At 35.1% G+C, this 12,834-nt stretch overlaps 1 protein-coding gene and 1 pseudogene across 1 annotated transcript; one reads left to right on the forward strand and one right to left on the reverse strand.

Annotated features, from left to right (window-relative positions):
• Nucleotides 1-383: 383 nt before the first annotated feature.
• On the reverse strand, nt 384-4,263 carry LOC114513388 (olfactory receptor 6C6-like). Its single transcript, XM_028532691.2, has 2 exons — nt 3,960-4,263; nt 384-1,778 (listed from the first exon to the last, which is right to left on the reverse strand). Exon 2 carries the CDS (start codon nt 1,762-1,764, stop codon nt 808-810), a length of 957 nt encoding a protein of 318 aa, XP_028388492.1. The 5' UTR covers nt 1,765-1,778; nt 3,960-4,263; the 3' UTR covers nt 384-807.
• A 656-nt stretch (nt 4,264-4,919) lies between these two features.
• LOC114513009 overlaps nt 4,920-12,834 on the forward strand; it is a 12,892-nt pseudogene continuing 4,977 nt past the window's right edge.

A 12,834-nucleotide genomic window follows, 5' to 3' on the forward strand; every position in this document is an offset into this window, starting at 1 on the left:
TGGATCAGGCATTTTTAGTTTACAGATAGTTTAAAAATATATAGAAATATCCCCAAAATTCATATATAAATAAACTATACCTAAATTTCTTTCATTGGTTACTATCTTTTATATACCTAATACTGTAATGAGAAATGAGCAATTTTAATCAAAACCTGGAGTTCAATTATTTCTATACAAAACAATAACTAATAATATTTACAAATATCATATGCTTACTCATTGTAACTCTCCAGTTGAAACTGATTTATGGGAATCTCAGTTCCTTTTCACAATTTACACCCCTGATTACAGAACCCTTGGGTCTTTTATTTATTTATCTCTCAAGTTTTAGCACAAACACTATTTTTGAAAGGCTAATTTGATTTTTAAAATTATTTAATCTCTTTCTCTTTTTATTACAATAAAAAGTATTACATGTAACAAGTAACAGATTTTGAGTTTGTCTCTCACAGTTTTAGCAGAAAAAACACTTAACACATGCAATGCTTAGCAATTAGCACACACATTGAAATAATTAACTATATCTAGCAAGATTTATTTTTTGAAAGCATTCAGTACATCAAGATATCATTTATGGGAAGAGACATTTCTAGTCAAAATGGAATTTAATATTCTGTATTGAAGACAGCAGTTTACCACTAAAGAGTGAAAAAATCTCTTCAGGAAGAGCAGAGAGAAGTGCAGAGATCGGGAAGACCCAGTAAACCTAATGTGATATAAATCATTGAGGGGAGAAATGGCATAGCTATGAACTAATGAACTGAAAATTGTTTCCAATTTCCCCATTCATGTTTCAACAATATATTACTTACACCCTAATTTTGTCTTATTGTTTTCAAAATGGCAAAACCTTTGAAGCATATCCTTGAGAGCTGCTTTCACCTGCTGGTTCCTTAGAGTGTAAATGAAGGGGTTTAGTAATGGGGCAACAGAGGTATTGAGCACAGCTACACCTTTAGTTAAAGTCGCCCTTTCCTTTGCTGAAGGTTTCACGTACATAAAGATGCAACTCCCATAAGTAATAGAGACAACCACCATGTGTGAGGAACAGGTGGAGAAGGCCTTTGTTTGTTGGTGAACAGAAGGGAATTTTAGAATGGTTTTGATAATGTACGTGTAGGAGAGGACCACTAACAACAAAGTGATGACAAGTGTCACCACAGCTAAGACAAAGGCCATCAATTCTATAACATGTATATCTGTACAAGAGATCTGCAGTATAGGAGAAGAGTCACAGAGGAAGTGATCAATAGTTTTGGAATCACAGAAATCGAGCTTGAGTCCCAAGACCAAAGGGGGAGATATGATTAGGAATCCAGTTACCCAACAGCTGACCACAAGCTGAGAGCACACTTTGCTGTTCATGATGGTGGAGTAATGCAGTGGTTTGCAGATGGCGACATAGCGGTCATAGGACATGGCAGCCAGAAGGTAAAACTCTGTAACTCCTAATACAAGAAAAAAGAACAATTGAGTCATACAACCATTGTAGGAAATTGTTTTGTCTCCAGTCAGAATGCTTATTAAGAATCTTGGAATGCAGACAGTTGTGAATGAAATCTCTAAGAAGGAGAAATTTCGGAGGAAGAAATACATTGGAGTCTTGAGATGGGGATTCAGCATGGTGAGGAGGATGATAACTAAGTTCCCCATCAGGCTTAAGATGTAGTTGAAAAACAGAAACAGGAAAATCATAATTTGCAACACAGGATCATCTGTCAGTCCAAGCAAAATGAACTCTATTTCCATTGATTTGTTCATTTCTCTTTTTATTCCTGTTAAACACAGAGAAAACCAAAATTAAAGCACATATGAGAAAATAGTTTTCTTTATTGTCAGCCACTGGTTGTCCCACATTCAGAAACTTAATTGTGTGCATATATTTTCACCAATCAACTTTGAGTTCATCAAAGTGGACATGTCCTCCTCTAACATCAGCCATTTTTACAAAAATGCTGTTTTTTAGATTGGCTAGATTGAAATAAGTCTTGCTTATGACTTAATACGGGGTTTGCTTATCATTCAAAATTTAGCTACATTATTTAGTGTTGATCTATCTTTCAAAGACTTTATCCTAATAGAATCTTTCAGTAGGTTATATTTTCTATTTTCTAAATTTAATAGATATTTCAAGTAATTTCATTCCATTTATTTATCACCAAGTCCCATTTTATATATTCTTTCTTACATTTTTGTGTCATTTTCTTTAAATGATTTTAACTCCATCTGCCTGCCTATTCATGTATTTTATCAGTGGCCTCTAGATTCAACACTTCAAAAATTTCCTGTAAATTATTTAAAATTACTCAAACATGGATGATGTAGGAAATAATCAGAAAAACTGAAATTGATCTTTATATCTTTTAATCTTTTTTTACTTTATTTAACTTATAATAGTCTAATATTATCTTTTTTATGGTTGTGCAGATCACATTGGGAAGTCATAGCTTTTCACTTTAAGCATAGTCACAGTTCTTGTCACTGACTCCTGCTACAACAATGTTTCGTAGTTATTCATTATAATTTTTATTAATTATTTTTTGTAGTACAGCAAGACTCTGTCTTAGCCAATGTTCAGAATTAACAGATAATATTCAAAAAGTTTTCTTTATTACCCCTATTTAAAAATGTAAACCTTAGCCCTTCCTGGCATAGCTCAGTGGATTGAGCGTGGGCTGTGAACCAAAGCATTGCAGGTTTGATTCCCAGTCAGGACACATGCCTGGGTTGCTGGCCAGGTCCCCAGTGGGGCCACATGAGAGGCAACCACACATTGATGTTTCTCTCTCTCTTTCTCCCTCCCTTCGCCTCTCTAAAAATAAATAAATAAAATCTTTTTAAAAAACTTTAAGAAAATGTAAACCTTAGTGACTTTCAATCATTTATTCATTTGAAAAATACTTACTTAGTTCTATGTGCAATGAATTTCTCTAGGTAGGAACTGAGGGTGTAGTGGAGGTGAAAAATATTACTGCTTCAACAGGTATATATTTCTAAGTTTATAAAGATTTAGGGATCTGTTCAGGAGCAGTTAGTTACATTTTCTTTTAAAATCACCGTTCTTACTTTGACAAAGTTCAGTAGTTATTTTGTTGCTATTTATGTGGTGGGAGGGGGCCTCAATCTTGAAGTCCAGAAAAAAAATCGTCAAAATTTTACATTCTTCTTAAATAATACACTTTCTAAGCATGAAAAAAATAAAATAAAATATAAGCTATAATAGAAAAAATCAAATGCCACATAAGTATTTTCCTTTTCTTTTCAATTAAGTTCATTCAAATATATTTCTCTATTTTTCTAGATGATGATATTATTTTATTCACACATTTTTAAAGCTATTGAATTCCTAGACTTTTTGTGTTAAACACCTGAATGCTTACCAACAGTTTTAATCTATTGTTCATGAATAATATTAGTCCTTGCATTTGAACATAAACAGTTTTTATTTGATTGCCCCTTAAGTTTTTCCATTAGTCATTTTCCTTTCATTAAAATATAAATCTACATTATTTTATTATATGTGGAGTTGCATGACTTGGTAGACTAAATATAACTAGTAGAAACATTATTTCATCATTGTTTCCTATTATTCATAATGTTCTTAGTTTTGTTAAACACAATAATTGCCTTCAACCTTGAACTGGGTGTAAATGTTTTGTTAGATTTCCTCAAGATGTAAAATATCTGCTCTTTAGTTTTTCCTCTATGAGTCATCTAATGAAGCTAAAGTTTACAGAATTAGATAGAAAGAATGAACTTGTCATTTATATATGAAAAATTACATTATTATATTTTATAAATATTCATAGTAAAATTATAAAAGAATTTTCCTTCTTCATCAAGAGGAATGGATAAATAAGACAATTTAAAGGCAAATTTAAATCTCTTGTACTTGAAAATATCTTTCTAACTTCTGAATAAAAAAATTCAAAAGTTAAATTTAATATTTGACTTACCTTACACAGGACATTGGTTTTTCTTTTTGTCTTGGTCTATAGTAGAATATATGAACTAACGAAATTAAGTCTGATGATGGTCATTTCAGGACTGTATTCAATTATCAATGGATGTAAAAATAATATTTTCTTTAAAAGTATTTGAATAAAATGTGAAATGTGTTTTATTTATTTTCCAAAATATTTCTCATTTTTTCACTTAAGTTCCTATTTACTACATATCTCAATATTCAAATATTAAAGAACATTGATGTATCTCTATTATTCCTTCCAGTTTGGTTAAATTTTCAGGAAGCATTCCTTAAGCTTTAACTGGAAGTATTATATCATAGGTTAAAATCTAGGAAGAAATACAACAGTTAAGTACAGAAATTTAACATATCCCATGATTCTAATTAAACTTTATCATTTTGCTCAATAGGGACACATGGCAATCTGTTAAAATCAGCAAACAAAAAGGATTAAAATATTTCCCTAAAGACTGGTATTCGGAAAGTAGTAATTGTGTGCCAATAAAAAAAAATCCACTCAGCTTTTTTTTTAAACTGAAAATATGTAACAAAAACATCAATTGTTTCATAGTTCTAAGACAACATGAAAAAGAGGTAAAAGATGGCAGCCATGTAGGTGGGAGCTTGTGCACCCAACTGGGACACATAGCCGATCTTCTAAAAAACAAAGTGAACAGTCAACAGAATTTTAGCCAATAAAAAGTTTGGGAGCCAAAGTATGCAAAAGATGCTTCAAAATGGGCAGTAAGGAGGTTTTATACTCCCACGGGAGGGTCCCTGGGCCTGGCCATGGAGATTGTGGCTGCCACGGTGAGTACACTGGAGGAGAGCCCAGTCAGTGATAGCACCCTAGCTCCCTCCAGTCCCAGGGTGGGGAAATCCCAGACCCATGCCAAGAAAGACCTGGATGCATAAAGTCACTGGTGGAGGGTGGGGAAAGTAGCAAACAATGCATAGTCTACCAAGTACTGAAGCCGAGGTGGCAGTCACTGGCCCAGGAAATTGCCAGGAAATTTGGGACATCTTGGTGACACCTGGAGCTGAAATAGGAGGTGGGCGGTGAGGGGCTATGACCCAGATGGACTCTGGACTGGTCAGAGGGTTGGACTGTGTGGAAAGCACGACAAAGCCTGAGTGGCAGCAGCACACAAAGATACTTTTTTCAAAAGGGGAACTGAGTTGCTCAGTGCAAGGACCTTGCATGTGCAGTGGCCCAGCCAACTGAAGAGGGAAGATTAAGGGTGCAATTTCCTCCTACTCAGTGCACCTCATGGACTGATCAAAGGGGTGCAAAGAGAGGTGGCTTATCTGAGCCAACTGGGTGCAAATGTGCAGAGTGGAGAATGCAGATCACACAGTGCTCTGAAGGTGTGGGCTGGAGGCTGGGCACTTGTGATTATTGTAGCCCAGTCCAAGCCCCCATCCTTGGGGAACCACAGGAAAGAAAAAGACAGAGCCCAGCCCTCCCTGCCTGCAGGAACCAGGAAGATCTGCAAAACCAGCTGGGCAGTTTTTTGTTTTTCTTTTTTCTCTCAAAGGTAAGACAATAAGATCTGGAGCTAAGAGAAAACCAGAGACATCCAGAAAGAAGTCTGAAGGCAAACGCCAACAGCTTAGACACATTTCACTTTGCCCTTCAGCAGAGCTTGCATGTTTTTTTATTTCTCTTTCTTCTTTCCATTTAGTTTTTTGTTTGTTTTTATTGTTCATTTTTTATTCTCCCTTTCATATTGCATTTTTATTTTTCCTCTTTCACTTCACTTGTATTCCAAATTACTCATTACTATTGTAAATACTCATTACTCCAAGTAACTCATTACTTTTACTAAAGTAAAAAGTCTTTTATGTTTTATTCTTTTTATTCAGATTATATGTTTCTTATCCTACTATTGTTATTCCAAATCCCACACAGCACCCTTCCCTGGTCTTAATTCATTGCGCCATCTTCCTAAGCTTTATTACTGTTGCTGTAAACTTTATTTTCTCTCACACTACACCAAGTTTCTGTCCCTTACTCTCACTATTTCTCTTCCATCTAACCTCACATAAGTGTTCTTCTTAAGCCAGCTCACATTCTTTTTCCCCTCTAATAAGAGTCATTTCTTTTCCACCTTTTATGAACAGTGGCTGGTTGGGTGAAATACCATAGCTATTGCCATACTTCTCCAATGGAACTTCTATTTGTTCACTATTTGTTTGTATTTTAAATCCCATAAAATACTCTCCCACCGTTTTACTCCATTTTGCCTTCCCCCTGCCCCTGATCAGCTGAATGAGAAATTTTATTACATTGTTTTCTCTCACCCCCTTTTTCTCCCTCTCTCAACCTGGGTTTTACACCTTACTCTTATTAGTTTCCTTGCCCTATCCTCTCAAAATCATTTTTCTTTACTGTAGACCTCTTATATTTACTTTGCACTTTTCCACAATATTCTTATCTTGTTCCACCTGTATTAAGTTTCATTCAGCTGTCATTGCTATTGACCCTGCTGTAGTGTGCTCCCATTGGTCCAGTTCCTTTTCAATTTTACTTCAAACCTCATAGTATACTAGTATACTCTTCCTTTTTCTAACCCCAATGCTCCAACTACCCTTTCATGTTTTACTTACATTTTAAATTTTGTCTCTCCCTTTCTTCACTTTGGTTCTATCCCAACTCTTATTAAATCTCCTTCTTCTTACCATGCAATAACATTTCCCCCTCTTTTAGTCATCTCATACTCTCTTTGACTTATAAGATACACAATCTCTCTTGCCTTTGTAATCTTAGTGCAATTACAGTTGAGATCGCTGGTGTGGTGGGTGGTTCTTCTGGTTGGCATAGGTTTGGTTGTCTGCTAATGCTGGTTTGTTAACCAAGACCTTCATAATAGCATACAAAAAAAGGTGGGAGTTGTGACTTCCAGTAAACTCATTGGAGGGGAGAACCTACCTACAAAGAAGGTCCCAACAGGTAAACCCCAAGTATAACACAAGAGCCCACAGAAATGAAAGAAAGGAGAACCCTAGAGCACCAGACAAGGAGATCAAAGAGACCATACCCCTGAATCCCAAAAAACCCCTATCACAGATGTTCACCTCACAAGACAGCTGGCAAAGCAGAGCATCCAGAACTTCAGAAGCAAAAAAAGATTTACCTCAAATGGGGAGGCAAAGAAAGAACCTGCAATTGAATAGAATTGAAGAATCCCTAGTAAAAGAGCTAAATGAAATGGAGGCAAGAAAATCATCAGACATAGAATTCCAAAAAATGGATATAAGGATGCTCAAGGCACTCAATGAAAACTACAAAGAAATGAATGGGAAATACAACAGCATGGAAAAGGAAATAAAAACTATGAACAAGAACCAGGAAGAAGTGAAGAATATAATATCTTAAATAAAAATACACTTGAAAGAATTACAAGCAGGCTGGATGTAGCAGAGGATGAAATTAGTGAGCTATAAGGCAAGGTAGAAAGAAATACCCAGATAAAGGAGCAGCACAAAAAAGACTAAAAAATATGAAGATAGCTTAAGTGGAATGGCTGGACATCATGAAATGCAACAACATTCAAATCATAGGAATTCCAAAAGGAGAAGAAAAGGAGCAAGGGATAAAAAACCTATTTGAAAAAAATAATAACAGAAAACTTCCCTAAATTGGAGAGGGGGAAAGCCATACAAGTTCAGGAAGCACAATCAAGATGAACCCAAAGAGGCCTACTCCATGACATGTCACAATTAAAATGCCAAATTTTAAAGACAAAGAAAGGATCTGAAAAGCAAAAAGGGAGAAACGGATAGTAACATACAAGGGAGTTCTGGTCAGGTCAGCAGCTGACTTCTCAACAGAAACACTGCAAGCCAGGAAAGAATGGTAAGAAATATTCCAAGCAATGAAAAACAAAGGCCTGCAAGAGAGAATACTCTACGCAGAAAAGCTCCCATTAAAAAGAAAGGCAAAATAAGTAGCTCCCCAGACAATAAAGGCTAAAAGAATACACTCCCACCATACCAGCATTACAAGACATGATAAAGGGACTGCTGTAAGAACAGAAAGGAAAAGAGTGAGACAGACAGGAACATAGGTGCAAAGGGGGGAAATGGCAATGAATATGTACCTATCAAAAATAAACTTAAATGTAAATGGATCAAATGCTCCAATCAAAAGACATAGGATAGCTGAATGGATTAGAAAACATGACATGCACATATGTTGCCTATAGGAGACCCACTGCAGAAAAAAAGACATACACAGACTGAAAGTGAAAGATTGGGGAAAAGTATTCCAAGCAAATGGATAGGGAAAACAGGCTGTGGTAACAATATTTATATCAGACAAAATAGACTTTAAAACAAAGGCCATACAAAGACACAGAAGGATACTTCATAATATTCAAGGGAAGAATCCATCAAGAAGACACAAACATTATAAACATGTATGCACCCAATATAGGAGCACCCAAATATATAAGTAAAATCTTGGAGGACTTCAAATAAGAGATAGAAAGCAAGACAATTAAAATAGGGGATTTTAACACACCAATGTCAACAATGGATACATCTTCCAAACAAAATGCCAACAAAGATATTGCAGAATTGAACAATGTCCTAGATCAAATGGACATAACAGATATATACAGACCCTTTCATCCCAAACAAGCAAAATACACATCCTTATCAAATGCACATGGGACATTTTCAAAGATAGATAACATTAGGACACAAAATAAGCCTCAACAAATTCAAGAAAATTGAAATTATATCAAGTATTTTCTCAGATCATAAGGGTTTGAAACTAGAAACCAACCTCAAGGAAAAACCCAAAACACTCAAATTTATGGAGATTGAATAGCATGCTATTAAACCATGAATGGGTTAATAATGAGATCAAGGTAGCAACTAAAAAATTTCTGGAAACATGAAAATAAACAAACAATAGCCCAAAACCTATGGGACACAGCAAAGTCACTCCTGAGAGGGGAGTTCATAGCAGTACAGACCTACCAAAAAAATATAGAAACATTTCAAATAAACAACCTAGCCCTACATCCACAAGAACTAGAGGGAAAATAACAATCAATGCCCAGATCAAGTAGAAGGAAGTAAATAAACAAGATCAGGGCAGACTAAATGACATAGAAACTAAAATAACAATTCTAAGGTTCAATAAATCCAGGAACTTGTTCTTTGAAAAGATAAACAAAATACACAAGTTGACAAGCCTTTAAGCAGACTCATCAAGAAAAAAAGAGAGAGGATTCAAAAAATAAAATCAAAGTGAAAGAGGAGAGAATACAGCTAATACCACAGAAATACAAAAGATTGTAAGAAATTACTACAAACAACTATATGCCAAGAAATTTGATATCTGGGTGAAATGGACAAATTTTTAGAAAGACATAATCTTCAAAAATTGAATCAAGAAGAAGGAGAAAGCCTGAACAGACCAATAATAGCTAGTGAAATTGAAGCAATAATCAGAAAACTCCCGGTACACAAAAAGCCCTGGAGCGGACAGTTTCACAGGAGAATTTTACAAAACATTTAAGGAAGAGCTAACCCCTATTCTTCTCAGACTCCAAAAAGTCCAAGAAGAATGAAGACTCCCAATTCCTTTATGAGGCCAGGAATATCCTAATCCCAAAACCAGATAAAGACACAACAAAGAAAAAACTACAGATCATTATCGCTAGTGAAAATAGATGTTAAAATCCACAAAAAATATTGGCAAACCACATCCAGCAATACATTAAAAAGATCATACCCTATGATCAAGTGGGATTCATTCCAGGGATGCAAGGATGGTACAATATTTGCAAATCAATAAATGCAATGCATCACATAAACAAAAGGAAAAACAAAAATCACATGATTATATCAATAGATGCAGAAAAAACATTTGATAAGGTATGATATCCATTTATGATGAAAACACTCAGCAAAGTGGGAATAGAGGGAGCATTCCTCAACATAACTAAGGCCATATATGAGAAGCTTACAGCCAAAATCATACTCAATGGGCCAAAAATAAAGCTTTCTCACTAAGATCAGGAACAAGACAAGGGTGTCTGCTTTCACCACTTCTATTCAACATAGTATTGGAAGTCCTAGCCACAATGATCAGACAAGAAAAAGAAATAAAAGGCATCCAAATTGGAAAGGAAAAAGTAAAACTGACACTGTTTGCAGATGGCATCATAGTGTACATAGAAAACACTATAGACTCCACCAAAAAACTACTCAACCTAATGAGTGAATTTGGCAAAACAGTGGGATACAAGGTCAATATGAAGAAATCAAAGGCACTTTTGCCCACCAATAATTAAATACCAGAAAAAGAAATCATGAAAAAAAATTCCATTTGCTATAGCAACAAGAAAAAAATAAAATACCTAAGAATAAGCCTAAACAAAGAGGTTAAAGACCTATACTGAGAAAACTACACAACACTGAAGAAAGAAATTAAGAGAGACATAAAAAAATAGAGGCATATACCTTGTTCATTGGTTTGAAGAAAAAGCATAATCAAAATGTTGATTCTACCCAAAGGAATTTATAGATTCAATGCAATCCTTATTAAAATACCAAGGACATACTTCACAGATACAGAACAAACACTTTTTTTTAAAAGATTTTATTTATTTATTTTTAGGGAAGGGAGGGAGGGATAGAGAGAGAGAGAGAGAGACATCAATGTGCTGTTGCTGGGGGTTACGGCCTGCAACCCAGGAATGTACCCTGGCTGGGAATCGAACCTGGGACACTTTGGTTCCCAGCCCGAGCTCAATCCACTGAGCTACGCCAGCCAGGCAGAACAAACACTTCAAAAATTTATATGGGACCATAAACAAACCTGAATAACCTCAGCAACTTTGAGAAAGAAGAACAAAGAGGGAGGGATCACAATTCCTGATTCAAAACCATATAACAAGCCACTGTAATGAAAACAGTCTGGTATGGCATAAGAATAGACATGTAGATCAATGGAACAGAATAGAGAGCCCAGAAATAAACCCAAGCCCCTATGAACAATTAATCTTTGACAAAGGGGACAGGAACATAAAATGGAGTAAATAGTCTCTTCAATAAATGGTATTGGGAGACCTGGAAAGCTACACATAAAAAATGAAACTTGACTGCCAACTTACAACATACACAAAAATAAAGTCAAAATGGATAAAAGACATAAATATAAGTTATGACACCATAAAAGTCCTAGAGAAGAACATAGGCAGGAAAATTTCAGATATTCCACACAACAATATTTTCACAAATATGTCCCCTGAAGAAAGGGACATAAAGAAAAGAATAAACAAATGGACTACATCAAAAGAAAAAGCTTCTGCATGGCTAAAGATAACATCATCAAAATGAAAAGGGAACCAACCATGTGGGAAAATATGTTTGCCAATGATACCTCAGACAAGAGTTTGATCTCCAAAATATGTAAAGAACTCACACGACTCTACTCCAGGAATACAAACAACCCAATTAAAAAATGGGGAAAGGACCAGAACAGATACTTTTCCAAGGAGGACATACAGAGGTCCCACAGACATATGAAATGAAACTCAGCATCACTAGCCATCAGAGAGATGCAAATTAAAACCTCAATGAGATACCACTTCACAACTGTGAGAATGGCTATCATAAACAAATCAACAAAGAAGTGTCATAGAGGATGTGGAGAAAAGGGAACCCTAGTGCACTCTGGGGGGGGGGGGGGGTATGTAGACTGGTAAAGCCACTGTGGAAAATAGTTTAGAATTTCCTCAAAAACTAAAAGTGGAACTGCCTTTTGACCTGGCAATTCCACTGCTGGGATTATATCCTAAAAATCCTGAAACACCAATTCAAAAGAACCTGTGCATCCCACAATTCATAGCAGCACAATTTACAATAGCCAAGTACTGGAAACAGCCTAAGTGCCCATCAGTAAATGAATGGATCAAAAAACTATGGTACATTTACACAATAGAATACTACTCAGCATAAAGGAAAAGGAACTCCTACCTTTTACAACATGGATGGAACTGGAGAGCATTATGCTAAGTGAAATAAACTAGACAGTGAAAGAAAAATACCATATGATCTCACCTGTAAGTGGAACCTAATCAAAAAAAGAAACAAGCAAGCAAAATATAACCAGAGACATGGACATAAAAAACAAATTGACATTAAGCAGAGGGGGAGGGACGAGGTGGATAATTGGGGAAAGAAGGGGAAGGGTCATCAAGGAACATCATAAAGAACCCATGGACAAAGACAACATGGGGTGTGAGGATTGAATGTGGGAGCTGGGGGTGGGTAGAACAGAGAAGAGTAATGGGGGGAAAATGGGGGAAATTGTAATTGAACAACAATAAAAACAGGAAAAACATTAAAAAATCAAATTATTAAAACAATACAATATGAAAATACCTTCTGGTCTAGTTTGCTCCAATAAGAAACTTCATTTTCCTATTACAGAAATAATAGTAATAATAATAATAGGCACATAGCATACTTTAATGTTGCTGCAAATAGATTAAATTATTTTGGCACTTTCAAATGGTTTTATTTCTTTGCCTTCTTTTTTTAATCCATAGATTTTTAATGTTTGCTTTATTTTTAATTAAATGTATTGGGGTTGCATTGTTTAATAAAATTATACAGGTTTCAAGTGTACAAATCTATAATATATTATCTGTATATTGTATTGTATTGTGTATTTATCACCCAGAGTCAAATCTCCTTCACGTGAAAGAAAGAAATTTCTTCAGTGTTGTGTATTTTTTTTTTTTTTTTTTTTTTTTTTTTTTTTGAAAGAGAAAAAAATAAACTTTATTTAGAGCTAAAATTGACAGTAGCTATTTCTACATTCAAGTGGGGTTACATAG

Source organism: Phyllostomus discolor, chromosome 2, assembly GCF_004126475.2.
Source record: "Phyllostomus discolor isolate MPI-MPIP mPhyDis1 chromosome 2, mPhyDis1.pri.v3, whole genome shotgun sequence".
Taxonomy (NCBI): Eukaryota; Metazoa; Chordata; class Mammalia; order Chiroptera; family Phyllostomidae; genus Phyllostomus; species Phyllostomus discolor.

What these genes read in the sequence shown, in the direction of transcription:
- LOC114513388 (XM_028532691.2), bottom strand. Translation starts at nt 1,764, where the DNA reads ATGAACAAATCAATGGAAATAGAGTTCATTTTGCTTGGACTGACAGAT.